The 17,381-nt window shown below is 45.1% G+C and overlaps 1 protein-coding gene across 8 annotated transcripts in view; it reads right to left on the bottom strand.

Moving 5' to 3' along the window:
* The window catches only part of ebf1a (EBF transcription factor 1a), a 570,155-nt gene that overhangs the window by 258,839 nt on the left and 293,935 nt on the right, over positions 1–17,381 (bottom strand). For all 8 annotated transcript variants that reach the window (XM_069898995.1, XM_069898996.1, XM_069898998.1 and 5 more), the window contains exon 10: positions 7,259–7,389. In XM_069898995.1, coding sequence (XP_069755096.1) covers positions 7,259–7,389 — 131 coding nt within the window. The remainder of the gene's footprint in view (positions 1–7,258; positions 7,390–17,381) is intronic.

Here is a 17,381-nt window from a genome sequence, read left to right as displayed (position 1 = left end):
TGTAATGGTTAACCCAATGCTATTACAGTCCCACTGACCCGGGTTCGAATCTGCCGCTGTCTGTCAGGTGTTAGTAGATTTTCTCTGTGACCATGTGGGTTTCCTTTGGTTTCCTCCCATGTTCCAAAAATGTTCGAGGTTGGTAGGTTAATTGGTTACAATACTGTAATTGGGAATCACAGACTGGTCGGCCAGAAGGGCACATTACCATGCTGTATCTCTAAATTAAACTGGGTGCTGGGTGCTTGGCCTGCCCGCACTGGGCACTTGGCCTGCCCTCTCTAGCTGCTTGGCCTGCTCTCACTGGGTGCTTACCCTGCCCCCGCTGGGTGATATGCCTGCCTGCACTTGTATCAACTTCCCACTTGCCATCTTCTCAGGACATTCCAGTCATTGGGTAAAAAAAATCAAAGTGGCCTTAAACTTGTAAATTTCCAACCATGTCTGTCAGGTACCTTATGAAATCTCTCTGTAAATGAGTCATGAGAGTTCATTGTCATATACATGATTACAATGTACTGATGCATCAAAATTCTTGTTGCAGCTAAACAGATACAGAAGACAAACCAATTATGATAGCACAAATAAAATGACCAAAATGACAAGATAACAAATATATGGTTAGCATAGCGGTTAGCACAAAGCTGTTACGGTGTCAGCAAGGACCAAGGTTAGCATCCCATGCTGTCTGTAAGGAGTTTGTATGTTCTCCCCACGTCTGCGTGGGTTTCCTCCAGTTTTCTCCCACCCTTCAAACAAAACGTACCGGAGGCTGATGGTCAATTGGGTGTAATTGAGTGGCACAGGCTCATGGGCCTGTTTGTCTAAATTAAAATAAAAAGGTAGAAAACACAATCACCTGGAGGAGCTCAGCATGTTGAGCAGTAGGAGAAAAAGAAGGGTTCACACCCAAAGCCTCTTTTGTTCCCGCTGATGCTGCTCGACCCGCTGAGTTATTCCAGCAGATTGTGTTTGGCTTCAGATTCCAGCATCGGTAGACTCTTGGGTGTCTTAAATAGAGCAGAGTAGACCGCTGAATATTTACACTTGAAATGAGTGCAAAAAAGAATGTGGCATTTCAATAATCTTGACAAGTCTTTTGCAGGTCTCAGAGTAGCGTATGGTTGAGGTAATATGGGAAGGTTCAAGAGCCCGATACCTGTTGGATAAAAACTGTTCTTGAAACCGAGAAGTGCTGGAGTTCAGGCTTTTGTACCTTCTGCCAGAAGGGAGCGTGACAAGAGGAACAAGTAGGTAGAATGGGCCATTCTGTTCACTGCTCAAACATCTGCGGGAGAGTTCTGCAGCAGAGCTTAATTCTTCCCTTTTGTAATGCATGCACTAAAATGTCATTTGAATGATAATAGTTCACGGGGTGAACAATACTTATTAATGGTGACAATTAGGGGAATGTGTAAATAATCAGCACTCATGCCCAATTTAATGAGAAACAAGCTCTGCTTTGCATAAATCTCATATCTGAGTCAAAGCCAATAAAAGCTCGTGAGTATTCTGAGGCTGAATCACAGGGTGTTAGAATCTGAAACCCTTCCACGATCTGTGAGGTTAAAGAGGTCATCTTTAACATAAATAATACAAAATCCGATCTATTTCTTGCCTCTTACGCTGAGAATATTAAGCCATTCAAGATTCGCTTTTGTTAACATATGGCGCTGGGTGGGCCCCAGGCTTAGGAACCAGAGGTGAATTTTGCCAGTCTGAGGTTTACAAGAAGGGCCAGGGGGTGTCATTCAAATGGAAATTGCTGCCATATGTCTGCCTCTCTCAGCCCAGGGGGTGGTCAACATGTCAAAAAGAGAGAGAGAGAGAGAGAGAGAGAGAGAGAGAGAGAGAGAGGAAACAGGACAAAACTACATGGGAAGTGAGGGAGTGAGAGAGGGCAGACGACAGAGATGCAGTGTGAGGGGGTGGGCAGAAAAAGAGTGAGGCCTGAGGCAGAGGGAAGGGGCAGAAAAACAATGAGGGCGAGTAAGAGGGCAGAGAAATAGAGGCAGAGAGAGAGTGAGAGAGAAAGATAGAATAGTGCAGAGAGGAAGGCAGAGGGAAGCAAAGAAGAGGGGAGAAAGAGGGGGGAGAGAGAGAGAGTTAGCAACAAGGACAGGAAGACGGATACAACCAACAAAAAAGATCAACAGACAGATAGAGAAGGAAAGGGAGAATAATGGACAGGGAAAGTGAGAGATGGAGCACACAGACAGATAGATAAACAACATGATCTGCTGGAAGAACAAAGCAGGTCAGCAGAATCAGTGGGAGAAAACCAGCATTTTGGGCTAAAATCCTTCTTTGGGATGTGGAGGAGAAGCCAACATAATGAGGACAAGGTGGGAGGGGTGGGACAGAGGCCATATGTGGGATTGGTGAACCAGGGAGAGGTGATGTATTGTGAGCAGAGGCAATTGATTGGCAGATGTTGGGCAAAGGGAGAGGCAAGAGAAACCAAAGGGTCAGGTGGAGGAAGATAAGTCACATAGGGTAGGGTGGGTGACTAAAGGCAAAGGCTGTCTGGGCTGGGATCTGACCACCTCCACCATGATACATCTCCCCTCCCACCATTTCCACAATCCGCAGGGATCATTCTGCCCGAGATTCGCTTGTCCGCTCGTCCTTCTCCACTGTCATCTCCCCGTTGGATTCTTCTGCGCTCTCCCACCTTTGGCTCCACCTGGTTCTCTTTATCCTACCATTATCACCTTCTCATCAGATTCTAACTCCGGCAGCTTTTAGCCCCTTTTACATAGAACCTTCAATCCAGCTTTACTCTGGCTTTTATACGCTTCACTTACCTGCATGAACACAGAAAAGGCAGGTCCATTTCGCTCCATGTTTCCTCTGCCAAGGGACCTAGCGTCAGAGGTGAAGGAAGTCGTACCGCTTCCAACGTAAACTGACAGCACTGAAACTGGCTCGAAATGGGGATGGCTGATCATGTCGCGATGATGTCCTCAGCCTGAGACCAAAGCGTGTGATTTTTAAAATTAACCGTTTGCAAACACGGCAGCTAACCCATTGCGAGCCTGGGAATGAAATGGTTCTTTTGAGCAAAGCACATCCAGTATATCTGCAAACTGGGGTGATACCGAGGTCCAAGAAAGGTAATCAGCCAGCATTTGTACCTGCTGTTCAGCCTCCATTATTACATTCAGAGCGATTTCACCTCCCGGAGCATATGTTTTTCATCACAGAAGAGGGTGGTGCTGCTGCGCTTCAAATCCCACCCCTTTTTCCCTGAGAAGCCAGCTTGCTATTTAAAAGGATTCAGCGGTCCACTTTCAGCATGAACACTGAATCCACCTTTCTGATTCCCCTTTTACATAGATCGTGAGTTGGACAATAAGGTGGCTTCACCATGTAAAAAACCTTTTTGTCTCTATCACTCACCCTACAATGTGTGCTTCATCTTCCTCCAGCTGACCGCACTGTTTTCCTTGCCTCTCTCTCCCTTTGTCCCTGCCCATTGTGCTTTGCCACTCCCTGGCTCACCAATTCCATGTGGACTCCTCTCCTATTCTTCCCACCCTGCCCTGTTACTCTAGCTTCTTGTCTACCCATCTCTAACCTCGGTGAAGGGTCTGGCCCAAAATGTTGACCATTCTATTGTTTTCCCCAATGATGCTACTTGACATGGTGAGTTCCTCCATTAAATGGTGTTTAGCTTCAGATTCTAGTCTCCTGAGCATCTCCAGACAGATTGAGAGATGGGGAAATAAAAAACAAAAAAGAGAGGAAAAGAAAAAGAAGTTGGGAAAGAGGTATTTAGAGAGAGACAGATATGTAGACAAATAGAAAGCCAGAAAGATATATACAAAAGGAGACCAAGGGGATGACATAAAGAGAAATTGGGTCAAAAATACTGAAAGATAGAGAGAAAGACAAAGGGAGAATTTCAATGACAAAAAGACGGAGAGAGAGAAGTGGAAACCGAAAAGAGAGAGAGAGCTCAGGGGAGAGACAAGAAAGGGACAAAATGAAGATAAAGGCAGATCAAAGATAATAACACAAAGGGCAAAGCAACCAATGGGAAGAAATACAATGAAAGCAGGGTGGAGGAATAAGGCAAGAAAGGAGATGGTCCAGGGAGCAAGAGAGTGGTCAGGTGGGTCCATGTCCCTTGTCTGATCTCAAATACTGCACTTAAATAAAAGAGGCAGACACTGCGCCTCTCTGAGCTGATGTGATGCAGGCGCAGTATTTCCTGATGAAAGGATTCAGCCCAAAAGCTATCTCTTGCTCTCCACGGATGCTACCTGATCCATAGACTTCCTCCAGCATTTTGAGTGTTGATCCAGTTTTTTAGCAACAGTAGCCTCTCTTAATTCACTGGCCCTGTACTCGTTTTGTTAGCAAAGGCAGCTTGGTCCGTCCGATCAGGGATGTGCCTGAAGAAATGTTCCTCGGATCCTGTGCTGAAATGCAAATGGCGTCTGGGACCTTTTGTCATTTGACTGGAACTCACAAACTGGATATTCTGCAATGTTTCACTGACCCTGTGAATGGTGAAATAGGGTGAAGTGACCAGAATTCTTTTGGTCACCAATACCTAGAAGAGGAGGAACATCGAGATGATTGACCAGGGTGTTGCCTGAACTAGAGGGTCTGAGGGAGGTATGGGGGGTGCAGACTGCACCAGGTGACACCATCAGAAGGGTTGACATCAAAATGACTATCTATAATATTTTGTGTAGTATTTCAACAGAAATTTTTTTATATAAAATTATCCCTGTAGGTAGTTATTACAACAAAAACATATTTTGTAAGCCCAGCTTACATGAATCAATATACCTACAAGGCTAAAGCTCTATGCCAATTTACTTTTTGAACTTTCTAATGTCTGAGCTGTCATTATTACCCAATTACAATTTTGCCTCAAATCACGTGGTTTTGTCTGCTCACGCTATCAGCACGCGCTGTTGTTTTAGTTGCTGCTGGTGTTTTAATAGTCGCTGCTTTTGTCAAATTTTCTGGAGTTTTAGCTACAATATTGTGGTCATTAGTATTTGTGAACTTATATTAATAATTATTTTAATTAGGTGTAATTGGGCAACATGGGTTTCACAGGCTAGAGTCATGTTGTATCATTAAAAATAAATTAAATGACATTTATTTACTTATTGCCCACATCTAGATTTCCAACCAAAATCGTAGGCGGAGAGTGCTAATGTAAGTAATGTCATTTGTATCCTAAGATCAATATGAATTCTAAAACACCAAAACTGCAGACTTGGAATCTTGAGCAATGATCTGCCGGAGAAACTCAGTAGAGGGCTCCAACCTGAAACTTTATTTGCTCAGTTCCAACTAATGAATGCAGCCTGACCCAATGAGGCCCTCCATCTTCTCCAGGTTTGTTCAATATCAATGCCTCGGGGGCGGTTACACCATTGACATTTCTGTTTTTCTCTCATGGGTTACACGTGGGTGTAGTAGACATCTCTCAGCTACCCTCTGTGACTGTGTTCAGTATCCAGCAGAGCGCCAAACCTAAGAACACATCTCAACTCTCTGCTACAGCTTCTTTGCCTTGAATTGGAAGATAAATGCCTTGTACTTGGATCCATTTTTTTTTTACATCGAGCCAGCATCAATAATTCCCCGGGATACAAAGCAGTGAAGTTAGATGTTACTGCCAAAACTCATTGACAATTTGCACATCCATTCTTGAAACTGTGAATCACAAATTATGCTCATTGTAGACTAAAATGTCCCAACAATCATTAACAGCTGTACCAAAGACTGTTCACCATTTCAAGGAGAGAGCCTTTTTGCAAGAAAAGCCTCCAGTAAATGTTTGCTTTGTTCACCCATGTGATTTAGAATATTATAAAGTTCAATCCAACTAAAGTGCCAAGTGTTTCTTGTTACCGTTATGCTAGTAATTGTTTCTGAATGTATTTACATCTTAAATTAAGCTCTCCCAAAGGTTCAATTTGAAACTAAACTGTCCAATGTCTGTTCTAAATCAGTTGACCTAAGCTGGCAGAAACCAGGAGTGTTAAACTTGACACTGGGATGGCTTCAGTGGGAGGAGTGATAAAAGTAAACTGGCAGCTTTCCTAATGATAACTGTCAGTGATCTCTGCGTTGACAGATGAAGACAGGGCCAGGATTAGCTATGCTATCCCTAATGATATCAAATGGTTTACTGACACTCAAATCTATGCTGACACATGTTTGAAGGTTATGAGGCTGTCACACCTGTGAAAACACACTTAGGCAAAGGTTAATGACTGCAGAAGGTGGGAGAACTTGGCGGTGAGTAAATGCATGAGCTACTTTGGGGTGGAGAATTTGCCCTCTGTCACCAGCCACCACTGTCCAGAATTGTTCCCAAGATTTGGTAGCACAGTTGATCGAAAGGAGCATACACCCAACTATGACAATATTGCTCATTTTGCCCATGCAAGCAGGGAAGACCATGACTGTCAAGCACTAGTGGCAAACATGTCAGGTGAAATCCTTCACCCAGCTCCCAAAATTACTCCATCTGGGAGGAGTTGAAAGTTTGGACTAATTGGATTGTCAGTCCTGACAGGCAACCAAGTCACGAAGGGCTCTGTAAGCTCCTGCTTGCTTGCGTCTTTCAATCACCTAAAAATAATGTATAGAGTATGCAGCGAAAGAATGGAATGATGGGCTATGGTACATTCCTCTGTGTGCATAACCATTCCAATGCCCAAAACGTTACCTTGTCTCCTCTCACCCTGCCTCGTTTTACCATGTGGTTCTACTAATTTTCAGAAAATACTTGTCAAGGCTCAGAGCATGAAAATTTAAAGGGACACGAGGGAGGGAGGGAGGAAGGGAGGGAGGGGGGGGAGAGAGAGAGAGAACAAGAGCAAATGAGGGAAGTGAGGGAATAAGAGAGAAAGGGAGAGAAAATAAGAGAGGGAGAGGGGGTGAAAGATGGCAGAAAAAGTGTGAGGGAATCAGAAAGAGATGGAGAAACAAAGGCAAAGAGAGAAAGATGGAAAGGAGAAAAGATAGGAGAGAAAGAGAAAGGCAGGGAGAAGCAAAGGGATAAGGGCAGAGAGAGAGGGATTGTGAAAGAGGCCAGAAACAGAGGGGGAGGTCAGAGGCAGAGGGAAAGAAAGAGAAATATCAAATGGGACAGAGAAGAGAGAAAGAGAGAAAAAGATACTGAAAACAAGGCAGGGAGAGGGAAAGAGCTGAAAGAAGAACAGACTCAAAGTCCAATGATTATCGTTAAATTGGCAGTGCAAGCACTTGCTTCACGTACCTCACTCCAGACCAGCATGGTGCCAAATATGACTTGTAATCCGTCAAAGAAATTATCTCCGATGATGATGACAGTGGCTCCCCCAGTAGTCCAACCCTCACTGGGACTGATGGCTTTGATGCAAGGAGTGGCTGTTGAGAGCAGAAAAGCAGGGGGGAAATAAATCAAGAATTAAGAGAAAAAATGTCTGAGAGCTTTCACCAATTCCTAAGCCAATCTTCATGAGAAAGTACAACACTCAAATGATGTGAAGAATCCTATCAGGGTTCAGATCTTGTAACTGTATTTGAAGTTTAAAATTTTGATGCTCAAACAATCGTCATGAATTAACATTAATTCCACAAACAGTGGGATTTCTTTCAGAATTTATTTTAATTTTAACACAGAAACAGGCCCTTCCATCCCACGAGCCCATGCCACCCATTTACACACAATTGACCCACAATGTTGGGAGGAAACTGGAGCACCCGGAGGAAACCCACGCAGACACGAGAACGTACAAATTCCTTACAAACAGCACAAGATTTGAACCCTAGTCGCTGCCATTATAACAGCTTTCCACTAACTGCTACTCTAACTGTGCAACGCTGAATATTGAGATAAAATGATGCTCATGGCAAACCTAATATATTGCAACATAGCAAGTAACGTACAACTGTGAATATATCACTTCAGCCTTGAAGCTATTTTCTTTATTACAGCCAGCACCGTTAGCGTAACGGTTAGTGTAACGCCATTACGGTGCTAATGACCTGGGCTCAAATCCGCCATGGTGCGTAATGAGTGTACATTCTCTCTGTGTCCTCGTGGATTTCCTCTGGGTACTCCAGTTTTCTCCCACATTGCAAAGATGCTGGGGGTTTAGAAAGTTAATGAGTCACGTGGGTGTATTTGGGCAGCACAGCTTCATAGGCCAGACGGACCTGTTAATCTGCTGTCTCTCCAAATTAAAAATGACTATGTGTCTTCATTATCTTCCCTTCTATGTTGATTATAAACCACTCTGATATCATAGAAAGCAATACTTGCACTATTGTAATGCCACTTTCTGCACTATGGCTGCAGCAAATAATAATTTTGGTGCATACAGTATGTACGTGGTACGATGTGTTTAACAATGAACACATGATCATTATCAATGTAATTGAGCTTAAGACCAGTTTGAAATATGGCTCACACAAGAAGGGCTACAACATGCAAGAGACTGCAGTCAAACAGAGGGAAGAGGACAGCATGAATGCCAGTAAAAGCCTATGGATGGTGAGAGGAATGGAAAGGAGGCCAAGGGTGGGAGGGGAAAATGGTATGAAGGTTGAGACAAGAGAGGTCATGAAGAGTTAGCTATCCATATTAGCTCTTGTGTGCTATTGAAGCCATTGTAGTACTACCATCAGGAAGGAGGTACAGGAGCATCAAAATCAGGACTGCCAGGCTGGGAAATAGCTTCTTCCTGCAAGCTGTGAAATTAATGGACAGTATCCTGTAAATGAGTAAATCATCCCTAAGTACTTATATAAATTTATTTTAAATTATATCTTCACGTGTGTATGTGCACGACAGCAGCCATGAGGGGTTTCAGACTCTGGGGAGAAGCGGGCCAGTATAGGGCACGAGAAATGGGGAGAACACCTCTCTTTGAGAAGGAGAAGCAGAGAGACAACCCTATAGGATAGTGTCCATAGCAGCGGGCCAGCGAGGGGCTCAGCGGTTCAGACAGGCGACGGGGGACTTGAAATCAGATGATACACACGAGCTGTGGGCTGCTGTACACTAGCTTGTGGGAACCAGGTATCAGACTCAGGATTGAAGAGGATGCTGAGGGCAAGATGGGCTCCCGAAGGGGTGCTGAAGGCTTCTTGATCATGTTGGAGGTTGGGATCTGGAGCTTGGGTGGCCGATGGATCAAACAGGAGTCTGCGTGGTTGGAGAAGCTGCAGGAGGACTGGAAGCAAGTCAATGACTCGGACTCTTTTGCTTCTCTTTCTCTCGTGCTCTGAGGGGGTGACAGGCAACACTAATGACAACTCTTTGTCCACCTGATGCCAGGCAAAGGCTAAAGTATATCACATATGTTACATTTTTTTAAATGTATGATTACATGACAGTAAAAGGAATCTTGAATTATGTATTATTTGTGGATGTATGCACACTGTGGTCCAGGGAAATGCCAGTTGTAGATGTAGTCAGATGCTAATAAACTTGAACTTGGTATCTCTGGCTGCACTGAAGTATGGGGCTTTGGACTCGTACACTATGCTCGCCTCTGATTGCAATATGGAAGAGGTTTTGTGCAGGGATACTGATGTAGCACAGGTATGGATTTGACTTCCCCCCCCTCCCCAAACTCTCTCCCACAGGCAACCAGCTAACAATCAGGGAGAGAGAGCACTATATCCCGGGATAGTGCCTGTGGAATTTTTTCCTGCCTAGAGTTGCTGTTCTTAGCCCTGAGGATGGCAGTGTATCAGGAAATTTTCAGATCAGAAAGAAGACACAAGGCCCAGGTTTCCGTCCACAGTTCTATTCCACCCAGTTGCAGGAAATGCCGACATTTGTTCTTCCAAAATAAAAGCAGAAATGCTAGAAGAAATTGGTAGGTCAGGAGCACCCATGGAAAGTGAAACAATCAACATTTTGGGTCCAAGACCCTTCATTAGAAGTTCATCAGCTTTGCTGTGAGGTTCCTGACCTGAAATGTTCACAGTGTCTCCTTCCACAGACATTGCCTGACCAGAGGAGAGTTTTCAGATTTTCTGCTTTATCTTGGATGTCCAGTATCTGCATTTTTTAAATGTGTCCACCCCTCCATCTGGAATGCTAGTCTTCATCGGTCCCACACACTGGTCTCTGCCTTAAAGAATCATGTGAATCTTGACAATATCATGTCAATTTCCCACGTTCACACGGAAACAAATTTCTTGTCTCAGTGGTTCATTCGGACACTCTTGCCCTGTGGATCAACGTCCTTTGGTTTCTGAAACCAGGAGCTAATTTCCATGGAGAGCTGGTATCAGTGGACCAAGATGTTTCCACTTGAATCGGCCTCAAAAAGACCTTGCAAAATATCGGGAAAATTTAACTTGCCAAAGGATTGATGTTTTAACAAGTATCTATTCAGATGCAGCGGATGCCCAGCTCACAACCAGTTATTTCTGAAAAGTCCAGGGCTTGGAGTGAACAGGATGTACTTAAAATCGAAAATGATGGTGAAAGACGACACCATTCGATCAACTGCATGTCACTCTGAGTCTGATTTCCAGTAACTTCATATTTGGGCAAGGTTCCAAGCTAGTGGCCAATTTTATCTCATCAGGCAAAAGCCATTTGTCTACTGAAGACATCGTACAGTCATGAAACCATTTTCCAGTTAATTAAATTCAAATATATAACTTATGAGCTATTGAAAGCAGTGAAATTGTGATTGAAGGGGACTGGCAACCCCTTTTCTCTCAGTGGGAAATGCCATTGGAATTAGCAATGCGTTTTTCAATTCGTATTTGGGATCTGTATGTCATTTGCAACATTTCTAATTATTCGGAAGAAGGTTGTGGTTGACCCAGCTTTTTGAATCGTTCCAATCCTTCTGCCTTTTAGGTTGAGATTTCCAGCGTTTATTCCCAGCGATGGTGAAGGGGCAGGAAAGGTTCAGAGTCAGTTATGTGTGCAACTTGAAGAGGGAGCTGCAGGTGGTGCTGGATGTTCCCCTCCACTTGCTGCCCTTGTCCATCTTAGGGTAGAGTTTGCAGCTTGCGAGTGTTGTCGGATTCTCCTCTGATTTGGGATGACCACTTCCCGACCTTCTATGCCGCAACATTTACCAGCCTGTGTCCAGATCTTGCTCCATGGAGATATGGGTGACTTCATTTATTGAGGCGTTGCACGTGGAATTGAAGGTTGTGCAACTTGCCTACTTCTGACCTCATGAAGGAAAGTGGTTGATGAAGCAGCTGAAGATGGTTGGGCCCAGGACACTGGCCAAAGATGTTCCTGCAGTGACTTCACGTTGGTTGACCTCCAACAACCACAAGCATGTCCCTTTGCATGAGGCATAGCTGCAAACATTGGGCACACAAAACTCAAAACAGTCAACCAGTTTACCTATCTCGGCTGCACCATTTCATCAGATGCAAGGATCGACAATGAGATAGACAACAGACTCGCCAAGGCAAATAGCGCCTTTGGAAGACTACACAAAAGAGTCTGGAATAACAACCAACTGAAAAACCTCACAAAGATAAGCGTATACAGAGCCGTTGTCATACCCACACTCCCGTTCGGCTCCGAATCATGGGTCCTCTACCGGCACCACCTACGCTCCTAGAACGCTTCCACCAGCGTTGTCTCCGCTCCATCCTCAACATCCATTGGAGCGCTTTCATCCCTAACGTCGAAGTACTCGAGATGGCAGAGGTCGACAGCATCGAGTCCACGCTGCTGAAGATCCAGCTGCGCTGGATGGGTCACGTCTCCAGAATGGAGGACCATCGCCTTCCCAAGATCGTATTATATGGCGAGCTCTCCACTGGCCACCGTGACAGAGGTGCACCAAAGAAGAGGTACAAGGACTGTCTAAAGAAATCTCTCGGTGCCTGCCACATTGACCCCCGCCAGTGGGCTGATATCGCCTCAAACCGTGCATCTTGGCGCCTCACAGTTCGGCGGGCAGCAACTTTCTTTGAAGAAGACCGCAGAGCCCACCTCACTGACAAAAGACAAAGGAGGAAAAACCCAACACCCAACCCCAACCAACCAATTTTCCCCTGCAACCGCTGCAACCGTGTCTGCCTGTCCCGCATCGGACTTGTCAGCCACAAACGAGCCTGCAGCTGACGTGGACTTTTTACCCCCTCCATAAATCTTCGTCCGCGAAGCCAAGCCAAAGAAAAGAAAGCTGCAAACATTGGAGTACTGACCCTCAATACTCTTTGACTTCAGCCGTATCCAGGCTCCTTAATGTCACACTTGATCAACCTGCTGCCACCTCACAGCTGGAATTCAGCCCTTTGATTAATGTTTGAACCAAGGCTGCAGCAAGGTTTGAAGCTCTTGGGGAATGTAAGCTGGGCATTGGTGAACTGCAGAATTAGTAACACTTGACAGTGATGTCATGGGCTGCTTCTTGAACGTGGAATAGTGATTGTTAATTAGCCAGGTTAGATTTGTCCTTCTTTTGCAGAACCTGGTCAAGTCTTCTCTCTGTTGAGTAGATGCAGTGGAATAGTTTGGGTTGAGGCACAACTCAATAGGAATGCAGGTCTTCAGTATTGCAGCTGCCATGTGTCTGGTCCCACGTCTCAGCTGCCCCTTTTCATGCAGGTTTGCGCCACTGCATCACATTACGGAGGAAATCAACAAGGTGAAGTGTTCCCTTAGCCAGAGGGATGCTGCCCCTTGAAGGGAATGCCATGGAGTGGGAACAACATCCAACCTGCTGGAGGAACTCAACAGCATTGGTGGGAGAGAGAAAAAAAGGACGGTCGATGTTTCAGGCCAGAACCCCTCATCAAAAGTCTTGGTGAAGAGTTCTGGCCTGAAACATTGACTGCCCTTTCTACCCACAGATGCTGCTTGACCCACTGAGTTCCCCAGCAGGTTGTGTGTGGCTCCAGATTCCAGCCCCTGCAGTCTCCAGACTCCCGTGTATCTCCATGAAGTGTGGAAAGGTTATGAGGTGAGAATGTGGTGGTAGGTCACAGAGAGAGATGGAAATACTTCATTGTCCGGATAAAGTATTCCAGAAACTGAAGGGTTAAACCACAGACTATCAGTCAGATAATCTTTCCTATTGGAAAGAAGGCTTCAACAATACATGGCTCCATAAAATCCAATGCTCTGAGGTATTACATGGCATAAAATGCTAATTCAGGTTATTATAGGCTGGCTTTTATTAAATATAACTATGCCCCAGTTGTTTAAAAGCTTTGCAAATTTGATTGTTTTATGAATGCGGTGTAAATGTCATCTCGAGTTTTAAAGCACTGGGCAGACAATCAGAACTCTTGCAAGATTGATCTGAGTCAATCAAAGCCAGGCACTGAGGGAATTGCTGGGAAAACATAGAGGAGCAATAAAAATCCAACAGATTAATTGGTTTAAATTTCATTTTAGTTCAAGATCCAAATGCCCTTTCTGCAAATCAGGGTCTAATTTTTCAATTTCAGATGTTCCCGATCTAAGATGGAGAAGGGGTGGAGGTGCGATGGAGGAATGGGCAGTGAAAGGGGTAAGCCACTGAAAACCAATCTTTCGTACAATATTGTCTGCCAGCATGATGTCACTGAAATCCTTTTAACCCCGTGCTGTCCTCAGATGGCCCTGCAGTTACCATTGACCGATGACAGCTGTGCTGATGGAGTCAGGCGGCTGTGAGAGGCAGGGCAATTCACTGCCAAGATCCAAGTGTAGACAACAGTCTCACCTTAGACAACAATCTGCTGGAGGACTCAGCAGGTCTGGCAGCATCCATGGGTAAGTGTGGCTAGTCAACGTTTTTGGGTCAGAACCCTGTCTCAACACTAAGGTGGGAAGGAGGAGACAGCAAGCACAAGGAGGAGGGTGGGGATCTGGTAGATAGAGAGGGGGGTGGAATAGAGTAAGAGGACACTCGACAAAAGAAGGTTGGAGAGGTGTGGACACTGGTAGGGAAGAAGACCCTGGGAGGTGTGGAGACCAGTTTGTGTTTCTTTTGTTGAAGGAAAAATTTGGGAGCCAGAAATTAGATCACTCACAGCTGAACATCCAGCAACTGAACCGTTGTATTGATGTAGAATCACCAAGACTCCGGATGCTGGAAACTTGAGCAAATAATGAGCTGCTGAAGGGACTCAGTAGAAGTGGTCAATCATCTTTTTTGGTCGGGACCGTTTATCAAGATAATTCCTCCAACGAGAGGCAGTTCCTTCATTGAAAGAGTCCCTGTGCAGCTCATTATTTGTTCAAGAATCCAGCAGCTGCAGATTTTCCTGGAGGAACTCAGCAGGTCACGCAGAATCTGTGGGTGGACAAGAAAGGTCAGCCTTTTGGGTCAGATCCTTCCATCTTTCCAGGGTCAATCTCAGTTTCTGAGGTACACAGAACATTTGCAAACTAGATTCTATGTAAGTTTTTGCATTTTAAACATCTAGAGATCTTTAAAAATTTTCCCAGTTCTGGAACTTGTTCAAAATAAAAACCAAAGCAGTCAGCATTGAAGGAGTCTGGTCACACCTCTTGGGCCAACCACTCACCTCCCTGACTTCAGTGATGCCTTTCACTGCAATTTCCTGAAGGGGCCCAGAAAGCTGTGGAAAACTCTGAAGTTGAAGGATTTTGTGTGCATCTTGGGTAAGAGGTAGAACCAGGCAGTGAGGGGATGAGAAACAATGAGACTGGAGGCTGAGGGAAGGAGGTGACCAGAGGAGAGGAGGTTGGAGATAGCACTAGAGATGGTTGCTTGATGTGTTGTGGTGGGGTCCAATGGAAGAGGTAAATAAGAGGTGTCTAAGAGTTGTCATCTGGCCTTGGCAAGGTAGAGGTCAGTGTGCCAGACCACAACAGCATCTCCTTTGTCTGTGAGTTTGATAGTGAGGTTTGAATTGCTGTGGTGAGAGTGGAGGGCAGAGCGTTCGGGGGAGGTGAGATTTGAATAAGAGAGGAGAATGATGAAGTTTAGGTGGTTGATGTTTCAGTGGCAATTAGAAATAAAAATATCCAGAGTGGACAGTTGGCCACGATGAGATGTCCAAGAGGAGGAAGAAAATTTGGAGGTGGGGAGGGTGAGGGGGGGTGGATGGAGAGTTACAGTCATGGAAGTGGGCCTGGAGATGGAGGCAATGGAAGGAGAGTTTGGCATCGGGTGTATGAAGAACTCATTAAGACGTGCGTAGAAGGATTGGGGGGGCAAAGGCAAGGTTGCACTGAGGGCCTAGTGCTCCATCTCCTGGAGGGGAAGGCAGAGTGAGACACGAGCGGAGATGCAAAGGGCACTGGGGTGGCTGTGGAGGATGATGTGGAGGGTGCAGGAGGTTAGAGGTGGAGAGTTAGAGAAGCCAGAGGAGGAGGTGGGGAAGAGGAGGACAGATGGGGGGGAAGGGGAGGGTTGGGGTGGTCATGGGAAGGTGTGGGGGGGGGGGGGGGTGATTGAAGGTGAAAAGCCATATTAGAACGAGATGCAGAGAAATTTCTCACTCAGAAGATGATGAGACTTTGGAATTCTCCTTGGAGAGGCAGTCAATGGATTCATTTAGAAAGGAGAATGACATTTTTCTAGATGTTGAGAGAATCAAGGGATAAGGGGGTGGTGCATACAAATAATCCTGGGGTAGATGATCAGCCATGACCTTGATGAAAGGTAGAAATTTGCATTGTAGGGGAATTCAGGGTTCTGGGCAATAGGAAGATAAATGGAGCTGAGTCCACAGCCAGATCAGCCGTGATCTCACTGAATGATAGAGCAGGCTCAACAGGCCGACTTTTGCTCCTGTTTCGTATGTTCTTATGAATGGCGGCACAAGCTTGAAGGGCTGTGTCCCATTATTTTGCATCAAAACCATTTGTTTTCTCAGATGGACATAGATGATCCCTTGGGCAAATTCAAAGGAAGGAGAATGGTTATCCCAAGATTTTGTTGCAACTCAATGAGTAGGGTGTTCGGTGGATGTACTGGAAGCTTGCTGTGTGAAGATTGGTGGGTACGTGGCCTACATTACAACAGCGGCCACACTTAACGAGCACTTCAATGGGTGTGAGGCTCCAAGGAACATTGTGAAAGGCTGCTGCGGTCTTTCTGCCAATCGACTTGTTCAGTAATCACATTAACAGCCTGCCTGAAACGTTAGAAGCTGCTGTAAATGGAACGGTGAGAGAGGGAGCAAAAAAAAATCACCAAGGTACTGTACACTTCTTCATAATTTTGCTGAAAGGGCCCATTTAAACTTGCTCTTCCATCCATTCACCCAGAAAGAAATCCTGACACGCACTCAATAATTTAAAAAAAATGCGTTGACTAATATAAAAACTCAATTTAGTGTTGGTCCCAGGTGGGAGGGAAAATCTTGGCTCAGAATGCAGCCCTTAAATGGTCGGTGTAATGTGTTGGGTAAGAGAGTGAACTTTTGACATGCAGGACTCGAAATATTCAGCTCTGAAAGATGCCTGCTGCCTGCTGCGTCCCATGTGAAATGGTGCAGGCCATCTCAAGTTCAAGCTTGTTGTCACATGGGCAAGAAGGCAGTGAAAAAACTTGTTTTGCAAGCAGATCACCTTGGCAGCTCGTGCTTAGTACAGAGGGGCAGAGTTACAGAGAAGGATCAGCTGGTTTGAAGTAAAAACACAATGCTGGAGAAACTCGTCTGGAGAAACAAATTCAACACCAATTTACTACCCCTCCCCCTTATCTTTTTACTCAGTCGTCTGCTCAATTTTGGGCCCCAAAATGTTGGCAGCCTATTGCTTCCTACAGATGCTGTGCGATCTGCTGAGTTCTATGGAACCACAGAACACTACAGCACGGAAATAGGCCCTTTGGTCCATCTAGTCTGAGTTGAACTAATAATCTGCCTTGTCTCATTGACCAGCACCTGGCCACATCCCTTTCTACCATGTAACTATCCAAATTTCTGTTAAATATCAAAATCGAGCACACGTCCATGATTTCCACTGGCAGCTCATTCTACACATTCACCACTCTCAGAGTGAAGATGTTCCCACTATCATTCCCCTTAAACATTTCCCCTTTCATCCTTAACCCTTGTTCTTGCCTCACCATACCTCAGTGGAAAAAGCCAGCTTGCACTTACCTTATCTGAACCCCTCATAATTTGGTATGAAATCTCCCCTCATTCTCCAGAAAATAAAATCCTAACCTATTCCACCTTTCCTTGAAGTTCCTCAAGTCCCAAAAACATCCTTGCAAATCTTCTCTGCCCCTCTGTTTGAGTCATTCTCTCTGTGGTATTGCATTTATCTTTAAATAATAGAGCCATACAACTTTCATGGTACGAAAGGAGGTTATTTTTGCTTTGACCCTCTCTCAGAAGCGATGACTGCATGATGGCTGTCAATCATACTTGTAGAAGTGTTCCTCCTTTTGTTACAGTCAGGTCATTGCTGTTTAACCATTTGGAGCATTCAGAACATTTAATTT

Source organism: Narcine bancroftii, chromosome 9, assembly GCF_036971445.1.
Source record: "Narcine bancroftii isolate sNarBan1 chromosome 9, sNarBan1.hap1, whole genome shotgun sequence".
Lineage (NCBI taxonomy): Eukaryota > Metazoa > Chordata > Chondrichthyes > Torpediniformes > Narcinidae > Narcine > Narcine bancroftii.
This window is presented reverse-complemented; position numbering and strand designations above follow the sequence as displayed.